This window comes from Ptychodera flava, chromosome 10 (assembly GCF_041260155.1).
Source record: "Ptychodera flava strain L36383 chromosome 10, AS_Pfla_20210202, whole genome shotgun sequence".
Classification (NCBI taxonomy): domain Eukaryota; kingdom Metazoa; phylum Hemichordata; class Enteropneusta; family Ptychoderidae; genus Ptychodera; species Ptychodera flava.
In genome coordinates, this window is record NC_091937.1 from 23,158,622 (window position 1) to 23,175,378 (window position 16,757).

Below are 16,757 nucleotides of genomic sequence, written 5' to 3' on the forward strand. Positions count from 1 at the left end.
ACACGTGATCACATTCAGTTCACATCTCGTTACCACAAATGGGGCAAATAGGCCATACCCTCCACATCTATTAAAATTCATGAGTTTACTTTTCTTGTTTGCGCACACACTCATATCGATTGGAAATCTGGGGAATGGCTATTACACCAGCTTAACAACCCCCTAGTATGGGCAGTGACTTAAGATTACTCTTTGTAAGACAGTTACGATTCCGAATGAAGCAAGACGACTTTGTTGCTTTCACGAATTTCCCTTTAAATACAACACTAATGTTCATCAAACAGGGAAAACTATCGAAAAACTAACGACATTCGAAACACACTGAGCATGTAATGACCAAGGTATTCCAAAATGCTTGCCATATGGAGGTACTAGCTCCGCTCCTGGCTCCGTGGTAGCGAGCGACTATCCATGGAGATACAAGAGAACTCTTTTATTTCTATGGACTAACGTACGTGTGGCAGAAAAATAAAACCACGGAGGTTACTAGTAGTATTTACTAACTGTAAAGCAACTTCTGTCACGGTATCAATCGACGCGCGATTATCAGCTATTACGGCCTGTGCTCAGCTATGCCACAAAGCCAGACTAGCGTGCGTCCTGTAGCCAGAGTAGCCACTGATGCTCTTCTTCTATTTATATGTAGTTTTTTTGTCCGGGCAAAATTTGCAGCCACCTAAGTCTGTGTTCGATGATTTACGTTCGTCCACTATGTTTCCCTCAATTGTGGTGAAGGGTAACGCAGTGAACGAAACGTGATGTGCAAAGAGGTCCACACAGCATCGTACCTCTATGGTGCGTCAGCTACGTTAAAGAACAAGAGTAGCCTAACCTGAACTTTCTTACGTAAACGTTTTTCTTTTTCTGAAGTACTGTTACAGACTAAATTTTCGTTGTTTTTTTTTTTTAAATTGTTTTCTAATTTCGGAACCTGTATAAAAGTCAGTGAACGAGACGGCTGAACTGTCCAAGTCTGTGTAAGGGTTAATGAATTTTCCTTCACCTTGAGTAAAAACTTCGTTTTCAGGGACATCGAATGTGTCTGCGTCATTGATAACTAATTACCAAGGGTATAGAAAGGAATTTGCGTCAGTGACATCTAATTGTCAAGGTAGTAGAAAGTGAATCTCTGTCATCAGCACCTACATCGCAGACGGGACCCTGGGACAATTACATAAGGAGTATGTTATATAAAAATGATGTAACAGATGCAGATTATGTAAAATGTGATATGATCGATGCCCAATCAGAGGAAGTTTAGTAACGTATTTTTCGAAGGGGAGAATATTTTAATTATTTTAGACAATCAAGAAATACTTGCTGATTAGTGATTGGAGGCTTAAATAATTTAATCTACTAATGATGCTACAATTTCTTACAAAAAGGGATGATCACCCACTATCTTCAGTTGGAGGTAGTTGGGCATCTCTGATGTTTAAACTTTACAGTTCAGTCAAGAGCCGTTAATCAGACATGCCCGGACCAGTTTCTTCCAGATTAGTTGAATTTTGACATTTCATGAGCCATTTCTTGACATACATAGCTCTGTCCAACTTGGTAAAAGGACCTAATCCTATGCCATTGTGTATCTTTTTAAAACACAATCCAATATGGGCATCAGTCACAGTCAGGTCTTTGATACCCTCATTTCGCTTTTCATTTGCATTATGTAGACGTCAGTTTAGTTACTTCCATTGACAAATTATTAAATACAAGCGGGGACTATGTCATCTTCAATGACTTGTTAGTATTGCTGTTGATGCTTTTACAACAGATGTTGAATGTTGTTGCTGCTGCTATTGCTACTGCTACTGCTGCTACTAATGCTTTTATATTGTAAATGTTGTTATATATTTGTTGGTACACCATAAACATTATTACATGAACCGAGGTGAATGTAAATCAGTGCATTGATTTAAATAGGAACATCCGGGATGTTAGCGGGCCGGTGAACGATTTACTGACCGGTTTCCATGGTTACCCGGGCCAGTGAAGCCTTTCGATGTTTTCGACGTCAAAGTAGACGCTTAACGCTAGATGTAAAATATACATGCGCGCACTGCTATTTTGACTTTCGTTAAAATCTGTTTGGTGCTGGTCGATAATGGTAAAATTGTTTGAAAATGCCTTCTTGTAACTAAATGTCATATACCATTAACTGTGAAGAGGCATGTAATAAAAATATTATTGCCTGAATACATGGGCTTATGTGCACTCGCAGCAGGAGACAATTTGCCCTCCTGGCGTCGGGCAAATTGTCACCAGCTCTAGGGCACCTAAACCCTGTATTCAGGCAATAATATATAACACAGTACCTGTGTCCTTCGCTATTCATGGGTCAAAGGTGAAACATTATGAGGTAAACGAGGCTTAAAACAAATATTTTTTACCTTTCGTATATTTACATCATTTATAGTAAGTAGGTCATAAAACGTTACACGTTCTCACGAAACCCGACCCAACCTTTACCTTCGGCGCTGTGTTGGACAAACAACATTTGCTTTACTGAAACGAACTCTACAACATCATTTCTGTTCGACTGCCCATATTTGTTGCCATCTGCAGATGCTGAAGTTACAGGTGAGTTAAAACATGTAACCCTGCATTGAATCAGTTCATCAATAGTCTGATTCAGAGCACGGTGAAAAACACCGGACAAACTATGAGAAAAAAACTATCCCTCAATCGTTTATTCTATCAGGTTTTGTTTCAAAATGGTGTTTCATGTTTACGCCTCTAAAAATTAGCAACACAAAGGAAAAAACAGTACGGTGCAATGGTTCAAGTTTGATTTCATGTTGTTCTAGTTAATGTTGTTAGTCGTCTACGGAGTTTTGATAACAATGCAGAAGAAACAGCACTTATACGACGTCTTTAAATGTACTAGAAGATGAAAAACCATGACCGTAGTTTCAAAATAATAATATATAGGGCTCAGCCCTTGGTGTCGCGCCAGGGGTTATTAAAAGATTGGCAATGTATTTCTATTGATTCATGATAAACTGTAATTGTACTTCATAAACGTTTATATGACAACTATGCCCAGTTTCCCTATGATGAAAGCAGTTCACGTACGTACACGACGTCAAACCCTGCAGCAGGGCAGGTATAGATTTCTGTAGCGTGTAAAAAATTTGGACAAAAATTGGCAATTTTTACAATGATAACAGCCTATTGCGATAAACAAGGGACGTATTATGCATCATTATCATTGCAATGGTAACCCACTGCCCACCTTCCACTTGCAAGCTGAAAACTATAGCGTTCCGTCTAAAAACTGGCAATTTTTGAATCTAATTATTGACACAGGGGGCGCTCTTCTATAATTCAATCCCAGCATTCTTTGTGTATGCCCCCGTTCATATGCACGACAGTTTTCTCCCTTTATCTATATTAACGATATTTTGTATCAGCGACAAGGTGCATAATAACATTTACTGGCTAATAAAAGAGGTATATTTTATAAAAGGCATGTTATATAATGGTAATTTGTTTCGTTTTTGTTTATTTACGAGTACTCAAAAAAAAAAACATGGCGGCGCCCACGAAAGAAGGGTAACACTTCCGGTTACTCGCATAGTATATTTATGAATTAGCGCATGCGTAGTCAGTAAGCCGCTGGCGCGAACTAATAATATAGCCAAAAGTGCTATCACGGCAATGAAGGAACAAACACAACATGCAGTCATGCACTAGGTTCTGAATATGTTTAGTGTAGTCAGAAAGCAACTGGAACAGGGGACACATCGTGCATAGAGGTATTGAACGCAGTGAACAATATGCCATAAATTTAAGCCAATAAGATGTTATGCTATACATCACACGCATGTTTGTATGGGGGCACACAGGTTATAGCCATTTCAACCCTCTGACATCGACGACGGGGTCAAAGGCTCCGACACTGCCTGTCCAACTGAGAAAAACGTCAACTGCAAGTTTTCAACTTTCTGTTCCATCCTTCAACGTTTTACATCACAAGGACAAAAGTTTCTTGCTGGGCAATCGACTCTGAAAATCAAATCGTTCATTGTCGTTCAGAACTTTTTTACAAGGTCGCTATGGTTATTCCACTTAGCGTTTACTCAAACATGTACTGAGCCATATAAAGATAACCCCTCGGATTTATTTGGCAACACGCCAAACTAACGGCCTTGATCTATTACAAAGAGTTCTTATTCCCAACACAGTTCTACAGTACCTTCTTAATTCCAAACTTGCTGCACGTACGCATGTCAAAATAGCAACAATCGATTATGCCACGACTAGCAAGCATCTCTTCAATATGCAAGCTCATACATGCGTATATAAATCAGTAAATCAAGTCAGTTGAGCAACTTTAAATGGACTCTTGCCAATTCAGGTCGATAGCAAAATGGTACCTATTAGTGCTGCAAGTTTGAGAAGTTTACGTCGAGCAGTTTTTGAGTTCTAGGTGAGCAAAATAGTTATGGAAGAACATGAAGAGGATCTAGGAAGAAGATGGGCCCAGCCCTTAGGTTTGGGCCCCTAAAAATGACTGGTTAGCCCATGTCTAGCATTCGGGACGCTATCAATACACGCAACCTTCAATAGTATCAGCGAATATTGAATATTTTGCTTTTAATTGCAATTCAGAGACACATCCTTGTCAATTCACTATTAACCTAATGCATTATAATTACATGCAAAACTATATAAAATAGATAATCCACACAACTACTTAGTTATAAGAAAAGGAAAGAAAACAGGTCTGGGTTAATTTTTAACGGGCTTTAAAATTAGTAGCAATGACTACACTATTTTCTTATCATTTCCCAATTCAGCATGTTGCACTTTGATGACGTCCTAATTCATTTGCTTGGAGAGTTTGGAACCTACCAGAAACGATGTTCGTTTTTGATCTTCTTGTCTATAATTCCGTTGGGCATGAACGTGTTTTCCGTCGTCTTCATCATGGCCGAGACTGCCTCGTGGTGTAAGCTGCCCGAACCAAGCACGGAGTGGTGCGGTAACTTGACGACAAGTGCATGCACAGAGATGATGAAAAATCTGACCATACCAAAGGAGATGATCCATGATGGCTGTGACATGGTTGAGACATACAACCAGTGTTATCGCTACGATGTAAATCATAATAACATTTCTCTGGCGGCTGACATCAGTAACTCATCAAAGGTCAAATGTGACAATGGATACGATTATGATACGTCACAATATAAATCAACCATTCCACAACAGGTGAGGAATTTCAGAAAATCATGTTAAAAGATTTGAACATCTGCAAAAAATATGTGACCTCTTAAAACGGGCACTTGGCCCATTATATGGAAATAATTTACCGATTATCTGTTCGTACCTTCATTGCTTTTATGTTAAAGCCGCACAAAATCATGAACTATATGACAAATTATATCTTCCAACCGTGACCTCTTCACTATTGCAGAATATCACAATTCTTGCAAATTGAACTGAAAATTCAAGGAGAAATTTATTTTTCCATTTTACATAGGAATCATAGAGTGAAATGTTCCTTTTTCTTCAACCAAGTTAATGGTGGCTGTATCGCTTTCTTTTTATGTTTTCAAAAGGACTCCAAGAATAAAAATAATATATAAAATGTATATTATATTATATTATATATTGCATATTTTATATATATATATATATATATATATATATATATATATATATATATATCTTTGTATTTTTCTGTTTGACGTCATCGTATACGAAAGGTTTTTCGCGGAGCCGTACAGCTTTGAGCTGGGGACGACGATACGATGACTTCAAACAGAGAAAATTCCACAGTATTAAATATTTCATCATATGAACAATGTTCTCCGCTTGATGTGGATGGATCAAATCTGTTATTAAAGAGTGCAAGATATTGTTGCGATCTGTATTTTATTTCTCAGGATTACTTTCATTTAATGAGTAAAAAAGGTCCATCACCAAGGAGATATGCAAATGATTTAGAAGGTTCCTTCATTCATAAATCCTATCATTGAATTTTTGATACACCTAATGCTATCTTTACCAACCAGACATACAGATTCGGTCAAGTGAACTTGTCAATCATTGTGTCGCTCTAGCTGACAGGGAATTTTCGCTGCGGTAGTGAACGACAACCACAATAATCAGAGTCATACGAAGTTGTACGGCTCCGCCGAAAACACTCGTATATAATGTTTAACAGAAAAACATACCGAGATACCGTGGGATTTGAGAGAGAGAGAGAGAGAGAGAGAGAGAGAGAGAGAGAGAGAGAGAGAGAGAGAGAGAGAGAGAGATCTTTTAAACCGAGATATCACTAGTTAGTTAGATTTTTAATCAGAATGACAGCGCACACACTTCGAATCACGAGATAATCGTGCGGTCACACTACCCTCTATTGTAAAAATATTCAAAATGATGTCCTTCTTTCGGTATCATTGTACATTCAATTTGAAAATTATGCGCCGCCGCTGATAAACATTGAATTTGATTTAAAAGTGAAGTTACGGCTTTGTTATACCTACCTATCCTTTTTAGTTTGACTTGGTATGTGATAAAGCTACCCTGGTCTCAGTTGCGATGTCAATGTTTCTTGTCGGTACCCTCCTTGGGAGTGTCGTGATTGGAATTTTCGTTGACAGGTAAGAATGCCACAAGAAGCTTATGTTTTATATCTTTGACATTTTGTTATAATGCCAATTGAAAATATTAAGGTATGGGCCACTATAGCAAACATACCTAAATAAACAAAATCGTAATATGTTGACAGAATTGACTGAAATTGTGTCGACGTGTTCGCTTTATTAAATCATAAAAGATAGAATATGAGAAATAGTGACAGACGTGGTCACATAAGTGCAAAATTAAATGTTTATGTTTTCTTCATACTTAGAAAGAGTAACTCCTACTCAACATAGGGGAAACCATACCCTAAATGAAATAATAACTTCTAAGTATAATTAGATATATACCAGATCAATATTTGTTGCTCGTATCATCAAGTTTGGTGAAGGAATTCCAGAGTTATGTCACTAATAACAAAAGTTCATTAAATATGCAAATGAGCAGATAATTGACATGACACTCACAGTATCATCATAATGTTCTGAGATTGTGAAACATTTCTGTGAAAAAATTAATGAAATTTTCTGCAGCATTTCTTTATATATGTCTACCCTGTCATTACCGTCTCCATAGGGAAACCATTGCATGGAAAAAATTATATTGTATAACTTCATGAATATGCAAGCAACACTAACCAAAATCTAATCAGTTCTTGCAATTATCATATGGTACATGTCTAAAAAATCTGACTTGAATCTGTTCAGGCGTTTTTGAGTTATCGTGTAAACAGATAGACAGACAGACACACACACACACATACGGACAGACATACATCGCTATGACATTAGCTCACGTGTGTGAACACCTGAGCTAACAAAACATTGTTGTGGCTTGCGTCTAAGAAAGAAAACTTCTTTTCTGTAAATTTCGCCTCTAAATGCAATAGAGGTCCCTCTTACTAAACACCACAATACTAGTATTCTTAACAGGTACTAAATCCGTTCATGGTGACATTTGGCTGAGTGAGCGATATGTGGGGTAGGGGTTGGAGGGCGCTCTAAGAGCCTGTCAGCTACCAACAAAGGGTGTCTGCCCTGGACCCATTCTGTTAGGCGCTCACTGCTATGCCGTCAATGGGAAGATATAAAAGAAGGTACTTCGCTGCTCATCATTACAGGTTTGGTAGGAGGACACTAATAGTTGCATGTGGTGTGATCTTTTCAATATTTGGAGTCGCTGCTTCATTTTCACCGAATTACATCGCCCTTTCTGTGTTGCGACTTCTGGCAGGTTTTTGGGGTATAGGCTTGTGGATAGGTGGCTTTGTTTATGGTAAGTGTGAATAGTTGATCTTATTACATTATTACATACCATCATTATTATTCAAATACACCGTATAAGGACCGTTAAATGTCAGGATATACCATTACCATAACCAAAAATGTTTTTTGCGTTTTTGTGTTAAATAATACAATATCGCGCGTCAAAAGTTATACGACCTAATAATGGTAAGAATCGTAGAGGCTAATTACTGCAGCGTGTCTTCAACCACCACAACGTTCGAGACATTTCCCTGTAATTTTGGTCTGGTTGAAAAAAGTCTCTTGCCTATCTTCAAAATCTTCAATGCTTGAGTCTGTATTTGCGTAATGTGCAATCTTATCGCTTAAATTTAGAATTTATCATTTTCAAGAATAACACTGGACACAGTGCGAATTACATATTGCTTTGTTTGCAAAGCAGACACCTGCCATTTTATTATTTTTCAGTGAAAGGGAATTATTCTATTTAGCTTGTGTGTAAATTTCTCCCTTAAAAAACAAACATTCACTCGTTTGAACCTCATTTGGAGACAAACTATAAGCAACTTATGTTGCCATGGTAACCATTTTGGTAACCACAGGTTTTTTATTTAAAACATAATTCAGTTTTTATTTATTTTATTGATTTCTAAGTCACAACTTTTAACCTTTGTTCTATAATAATATTTTTTTTGCCTCCAGCAAGGAAGAATAATAAAGATAATGTAAATTGGCGCCATTCTGGCCAAAATTATGTTTTCCGTCAATTTTAGTGTGTTAGAATTAATTGTTTTTACACTAGAAATAATTTGTAAGCATTTTCAATTTTGTTTCATGCGGTCATCCCAAATAAGTGTTATGTAGTATAGTACTAACTTATTATGCATTCATTGAATTAAGTTTATGCCTTCCAATTAATTTTATGTGATAAAATTTATTCTACTAGTACCTCAAATTAATTTTATGAACCCAATTCCCCTTAGCACCCAATGTACCATTATTTATCACAAGCAGTAACAGTAGCGCACAGTTTTTTTATCTAAAGCAACGGCTAAATTTGAACATGGTGCATGTATACCTTTAACGCTTTTTTGGCAGGTGTTGCAGGCTGGTGGATAAATACAATATCTCTCTTCGACAAATGATCACTGATGGCATCGGTGACATTGGGCCTTAGTTAGTGACCACTACCTGTCTGACTTATAGATTGATATATGGCGGGTGCCACATGTGGGGGCGGGATGCGCTTACCATTTTCGAAACATCTGACATCACTTCTTGGTCTTCTGGCCAGAGGTCCATATATCTTTCTTTCATGAATAAGACTTTGTTTGTGTACCGTCTATTTACTGTCTGTTCTGTGCTGTTTTGTGTCTATGTTTACAACTATTGTCTTGCGAATTCCGACCTACTGTCATTGGATTATGGATTGGTATGATTGCGATTATTTTAAACAATTTATCCTCAATATTAAGAATCTGCTGTCAATTAAACTGCGGTTGCTAACCAGCCGGAGGTAAACAGTGACACTAAAAGTGCCCAGAAATACGAGCGCAATAGACTAATCGTTTTTGCGTGTGCCAACTCACTTATAGAAAACCGCAAAAACTAGTCGTTTGGCGTGTGCCGGCTAATCAGCTAACAAAAACAGGAAACTGCAAAACCGCAAAAGGTGATAAAGAAATGTAAATAGCTATGGAATAGTTTCTATAAAAATCTCTACACATGTGTATCAACCTGGGGCTCTATAGCACAATGGAATAGCCAGTATTATTGTAAAAGGCAATAGTCATATCAAACTATTGACATGACAAAATAATTAATCTTTCCACCTTTCAGCTTGGTGAAAAAAACGCATTTATTGATTCGCCAAAGGCCTGTGGATTCGCTTATTTTTGCACAAGTGCTACATGGACATTATCCATTGGAAAAAGTTCGACTCACCGTTTCGATTGCTGTTTCAGTGAATCGGCCATGATGAGAGTTCTCGAATCAAAGACTGTAGCCGTGCATGAATACAAATGTCTTCTCATTAAATTACGTCATTGTTATACAAGAGTTAGCATTCCAAAGTCTGTCACCCTGTTTTTTCAAAGTTTGGAGAAGGGCGGCGTTTCCATCTTAATGATTGAACGACGTGAAACGCAAAATTCCATCGCATATTATCCGGCAATATGTAGAGTAGAAATACAGTAAATGCTCCAGATACATAAACTATCTTATACTCCAAAAAAATGGCCACAGGCAGCGTGAACTTTCTGAAAGGATTTCCTAAACGTCCTACTTGTTACCTTAAAGACTCACATATGTTGTCTTGAAAAGTATTCTCTGCAGTAATTCCAGTTTCTGTCAACTTGCACATCATTTTAAACGCTCAACGACACGCACGAGACGAAGAAGTTCCAGACTGAACGTTCACGCGCACGGCGACTCAATTGAGCTGGCTCATATTGTAAGCTGCACTGGCATAGACTCTCCACAGTCTCTATCCCTGTGCCTTGTTTTGTGCGCGCCCACGATGGGCCTGCATTCGAGCACGCGCTGCCAGACACAGCGAATGTCGGTTTTTGCAAGTATATGAATATTCATAAGGGTAGTGACGTCAAAAGAAACGCCTATCTAACTGGGCGGAGAGAATATATACTAGCTGGTAGACCTATAGTATAGGCGGTATTGTTTTATTTTTCATTTTTCATTTTATTTGGCTATGGTACTTGTCATTTTTTTTATTAATGGATGTGTGGAGGTCTATAAAGCACCTGATCAGGCTGAAATCCGACCGGTCGCTTGCAAGAACGTCCAGATCTAGTGATTCGCGACTTTGTACTTTAAATTTTGTATTTTCATTTACAACGTTCTTTTTTATTCAATTTCCCACGAGAACATCTACATACTTTGGTATATAGGAACGAATATATGAAACCTCGATGGACCTTGGTAGTTTATACGCAAAAGTAATCACGTCTATCTCACTACATTTACAAGATTCTTTGTGTACACATCATCACTTTAATACTGTCTCTCTTCAACAGTGACAGAACTAGTTGGACCTTCTAAGCGTGTACTTGTTGGAATGATCAACTCTGCGTCGTTTGCAGTGGGTTACCTCTTGATGGTACTTTTAGCATATTTCATCCGCGAATGGTGGCTTCTTCAATTGACCATCTCTCTTCCGGCTATTCTGTTGTTCACCTACTGGTGGTAAGAATGAAATACATCGTTAAATTATAAGTAGCTTTACGTTTTGATGATATTTTAATCATTTTAGTTCATAAACAGTTTATATTTTCCTTTGTCTCATAACGTTTTGTGGACCGATGAATTCATGTCGTCTTCATTTCAGGTGCAAACGGTAAAAATGGACATTGCACACATAACAGCTGTACTGACGGTCATTACTAAAAATTACAATAATATCGGTCAGGGGACGTAAAAACACACTGCTATGAAAAGACCAACAATAGTGGAAAGCAATATCAAATAAAAGAGGCAAATATCACATTCAAAATAAAATTGCTTTCTTACAAAGAATCCCAGACTTAATATCACAAAGGCATATAAACGATAAATCTGTCTTTTCATTTGCTGTTCTTAGTATTTTTTTTATTTCAATATTTACACGTTTTCATGAGGTTTGGTTTCTTTTATTTACGATGGTGCTTATGACCTGCAGATTTATATAACAAATTCGCGCCTCCTGTATTTACAGAGCAATAATTCATCAATAAAGAACACTTTCTGTTCTTGACAAAGGACGTGATTCGTTTTCAAATACTAGAAAGATGAGACAACTTGTTATAACGTCTGCACGACAAGTGAAGTGGCTATATTAGAGAGCTAACGAAGCAAGTAGGCTAGTTAGAAAAAGAGCATTGAAATCTTGAAAAGTGAATATATAGGCAGCACACAACATATAAGTTCGAAGGTTTTGATTGTCCTGTGAGCGTCTCTTCGGTCTCGTTTCCGTTCTCAAGTAAAATGCATTGGACTTCGTTGCTATTCATTGTGGCTAAATAACACATGTCTTGACAGGGTTCTGCCAGAATCACCGCGATGGCTTATTTCCGTTGGTAAGATGGAAATAGCAGAAGAAATCATACGGAGTATGGGTAGAGTAAATGGTGTTGAACTTCCTGAAAAGATAAGTGACCAATCGTGGAATCCACGAAAACAAGACGTTGACAAGGTGATGACATACTTTACTTAAATATCCTATGAAGAGGACTAAAACATGTAAACACGATTGGAACTAATTTGGGATAATTGGATTGGCAACATTTCTCAAGAATTTCAGAAATTTGTCTAATATTACACTACATTTTCTTACCATCTTTAAAATTTTATTCAAAATTTACAAAGCTGTTGAAATGTTATGAGTAAGAATCAGTGCATGATAGTATCTAATGCAATATTGTTCAAAACATTTTAACAATATTCATATTTGAATGAAAATATGAGAGTTTATCTGTAGTATCTTCATTACTGAAACACTAGTAATAATCTCAGTTTGTCACTTTTCCTCGACCAAAATGAAGATTTTCGATTGATTTACAGTTAAGTCAGTCAGGGTCAATTAAAATGTGCCCTGACTCAATTTAATGTTTTAATGCCTTAAATTCACGAAAAAGTCAGGGGCATTTCAAAAGTGCCCTGACTCACAAGTCGTTAAGTAGAGAAATTTTAAGCATTTTGTCTCATTTCTTTAGTACATTTACACAAAAATGAACTTATTTTCATGAAAATGAATCCGATGAAAGAGGTATGCAATAATCGTTGTGTTTTCGTTGTTTTGTTCGATGAGAACAATATTTCAAATTTTATACTATTCTATCATTTTGTAAAATTCGAGCTGTAAAAATTTCGAATTCGTTACATTTTTCTAATAATTACTCTTATCCAATTTTCCCAAATTAGTTCCAATCGTGTTTGTAAAAATTGAAAAGTATATTTGAAAAAAGCCACACTTACGTTCTGTACTCTATGATACGAGATGTTCTTGCATTTGACGGGATTACATTCACGGAAACAGAAACAATGAATAAACTTTTATAAGAAATAAACAAGATCATTTTTGTGTAATGTAGTAAACTCTCAAATACTAATTTAACATGCCAAAAAATCTTCGAACGCTCACACCATATCGGTGTACGTTTTCGATATTTTATCTTCAGAAAAATTATTCCCTCGTTCTCAATGTCTTGCAATTTTTTTTGTGCGATAATGACAGCCATCTTAATGCAAACATTAGACATACATAAATATAGAGGTTAGGTCGACAGGTTGAATACAAAGCACAACTTTTTGGTAGATTTGTAAATAGGGGAAAAAACGGACCATATTTCCAAAAAAAAGAAACGAATGGGAAATACATTGAAGGATGTAATTGTTGTATCTTTCAAGCTCAATTTGCTGCTAAGTCATTTCTTGTAAAGTATTTTTGGGTTTTTCTCGGACTTCCATTTAAAACCATGTTGTCAGAATGCTAATATCAAACTTCTAAGCCCAAGCAATGCGTATTTAATATATATGTTTTATATCGATATAATAACCGTTATTGTAGGCGATTGGGTTCTTGTTCCTACATGTATATAACAAAAATGTGTAGATTAATATCACAGGAAGATTCAGCTATTGTCCCGTTGCACTTTGCAAGACTGAAGGTCACGCTGAACAATAATACAACACCGTGCTAGAGGGTCCAATAGCTTCAAAAAGCCAGAAGGCCCTAACACAGCCAAATTGAGCCAATCGTTCTTGACTTGCGGCGTGACTTGACAGTTACTTTTATGCAAATATATCGTCAGCAATTATATATCATTTTAAACCAGGTTCACTCCAATGGCGATGCTGATGACGACAGTCAATACAGGGTTTGGGATTTATTTCGCTTACCGTCGATGAGGATGATACACTTAATCCTGTGCTTTAATTGGTAAGAAACTATTAAGATTCACTACAGAACAAAACTCATTCTAAAGTAACGTGCCAATCAGATGAGAATTACAACATTTCTAGTCGGGGAAAACCAAAGTTCGCTGCACTGTCCTTCCATTTCAGAGATTGGACGTGCTTGAAACTTGTGTAGCTATGTCACCTATAAAGACATTGAACACCAGAATTAAGACTTTAGCATCTTAGATCATAACATTCGCTTTTTGAATATAGTACGATAGTTCATTGGTGATATTTATCTATAGCATCTCAAACTTCCTCATTTAAGTTTTCAAGTAATGTTTTCCATTTGTTGCAGTCTTGATTGTGTCTATTGCCCTTTGCTTAGGTAACATTTTATATGAGTAGCCTCTCTGCATGACAGAATATATTTGCCCCTTACTGACAGGACTGTAATAAATCATCCGCTTATTTTTATAGCTTATACGGTTTTGATTTCCTTTTTTATTGATATTCAAAGGTTCGTAAATACGTTGGTTCACACGGGGATATCCATGAATACATCAAATCTTGGAGGAAATGATTACATCAGTGCTGCCATTTCCGCTGCTGTGGAAATTCCCGCAGCTGTCTTGACTGTCTTCCTCGTTGAATCGCCAAGACTTGGAAGACGCCGATCGATTGTCGTTATGATGACATTCGGTGGTTGCGCCTGTCTTGTGGCACCGTTCATGCCATCGTGTAAGGACAAAACAGTAGTAGCGATTCAAAGACTCCTTTTGACAAATGACAATGTAATGAAGGACATAATGTAAGAGTAACTGTCTTGTTACGTCCCTGCATTAATGTTCAAAAGCAGAAGAAAATAGATTTGTTCATTACTATAGCTAAGAGCTATAGCTATAGCTGGTTTTTACTTAATAGGTTTCGTAGAGTGAACAAGGACAAGTTAAATTCTTTGTGCTCCTTTAAAATTGAAATTCAATAGAGCAGGTAAAAAGTGTATGCATGCGCTATAATGAATAACAAGGCTTGTATAAGCTAGAAGCCTATGTCGACCTACAAACGTAAAAGCAAGTTTGTCAATTAATACTTTCATTTCCGTTTTTCCGTCAGGTGGTAACGTGATCTGGGCTGGCATTTTGATTGTTATGCTTGGTAAAATGAGTATCTTGATAGGCTACAATACCATCATCGTGCATTCCAATGAGTTATACCCTACACCACTAAGGTCTGGGAATGAAAATTTTCAGTGTCCTTAGAAATGCAACTCTTTTCTCATGTTAATGTAAACTTACGATTTACAAAAAATACTCATACTGGTAACTTATGAGGTTTTAGACGTGGACTGGATGAATACTCACGGTGTCAGCATTCTTCATTTGCGATTATTTTGTAAAGGTTATGATGATCGTGTCTGATGCTGCTACTACTGCTGCTAGTGACGATGCTGCTGCTACTGCTAATGACGATGATGATGATTGCTGTGACATTGTTGTTATTGACAAATATGATTATGACGAAATATTGTCATTATTGTTGATATTAAGTTTTGTTTGTTTGTATTTGACCAGGTCGAGTGGTGTTGGTATGTGTGCCATGGTAGGTTTTGTAGGTGGCATTCTGGCTCCTCAGTTTCTCGAATTGCAGAGAGTATGGGCACCCCTAACATTGTTAATATTTGGCGTGCTCTCTGTCATCGCTGGGATTCTGATACTGCCGCTGCCGGAAACTCGGGGACAGAAACTTCCGGAAACAATGATGGAAGGAGTGAACTTTGGCAGGTATATAATAGCTAAAGAATTAATATGCAGGTGTCCGTACATGTTTGCTTATTTCTGCTCGTTTTCTTGCTGCTAATAGATCTTTTAACGACATCTTTAATGTTCCTGACCTTTGCCAAAATAAACACGTATGTGATATTTGAATAAAATCTATGTAAACACTTTGGCAATACTCCCCTACGAATGTGCATTTGTGCATTTGTGCAATAAATAAAGTGAACAAGTTCGCTGTGCTTGTGTTGGTACTATCTGCTTGTTTTTCATACAGGATATGCTTCTTACGTGGCAATTAAATATGTAGTTTCTTTTCTTGTAAATTGCAGACAGTGATTAAGAGATGAAATAAGGCGGTCATTTAGTAGCGACGTCACGCAAATTTCGTCTTGTAACCGAGAGAATCAATACGAGTATCATATTTCTATTTCTGTAGAAAACGCAAACCAAGCGGAAGTGGAGATGAACAAACCAAAAACGAACATCAACTGCAGACATCTCCTTCAGATGTTGATGTTATCGTTGAGCAAGAAAAGGTTTTGCAAGGATTGGAAAATGCCATATAATGGCGTCTAATATCTTTTTCTGGTGTGCTTTGTAATATTCTTGAAGCTTTTGCGCAAAATTTTGAATAGGACTCGACACATACTTGTAAGCACTGTCATTTTGACGGCTAGATCGTCGTTGAAATTAACGTATATCAGATACGATCTCATTTTTTTATAGTTCAAGATCGTTGTTAATAGTAATGAAAAGTTACATTGTCTTGGAACAGTTCCGCAAAGTATTGAGCATTTGTACCAATATCGTTTGAGCTGTTTGCATCCATGCAAACAGTCTCCTTTGATAGATTTTGCAATAATTCAACCCAATGCGGCGTCCACTGTTCTCACTTATAGAACACATTTGGTGTAGAAAACACCAATCGTTGTACCGACCCGAACTGTACTCTGACTGAACACTGTGCTGTCCCAGTATTTATACTTATACGGTTATATAAGAGAACAACGCAGAACCTCTCCATATATGCTAATTAGTGTTCTAAAAATATCTCCACTTGTGGCTAATTTCATTTCGAGAAAGTTTTAAATACTAATTGAATTCCCAGTCATGAAGGACAGTGACCTTAAGAATGTTCTAGACCAATTAACTCAGGTTATGGGTGTTGTTATGTAGGTCATTTTCCCCCACACTCGTGACCTGAGTTTAATTAATCTAGAAAATTCTCAAGGTTACTGTCCTTCACGAC

The 16,757-nt window shown here is 37.1% G+C and overlaps 1 protein-coding gene across 1 annotated transcript; it reads left to right on the forward strand.

Annotated features, from left to right (window-relative positions):
- Positions 1-2,406: 2,406 nt before the first annotated feature.
- On the forward strand, positions 2,407-16,327 carry LOC139142270 (organic cation transporter protein-like). Its single transcript, XM_070712151.1, has 11 exons — positions 2,407-2,580; positions 4,803-5,217; positions 6,511-6,614; positions 7,715-7,869; positions 10,871-11,039; positions 11,871-12,024; positions 13,667-13,770; positions 14,251-14,471; positions 14,847-14,961; positions 15,305-15,514; positions 15,945-16,327. The coding sequence occupies exons 2-11, from the start codon at positions 4,804-4,806 to the stop codon at positions 16,072-16,074; spliced, it is 1,776 nt and encodes a 591-aa protein (XP_070568252.1). The 5' UTR covers positions 2,407-2,580; position 4,803; the 3' UTR covers positions 16,075-16,327.
- The last annotated feature ends 430 nt before the right edge of the window (positions 16,328-16,757 follow it).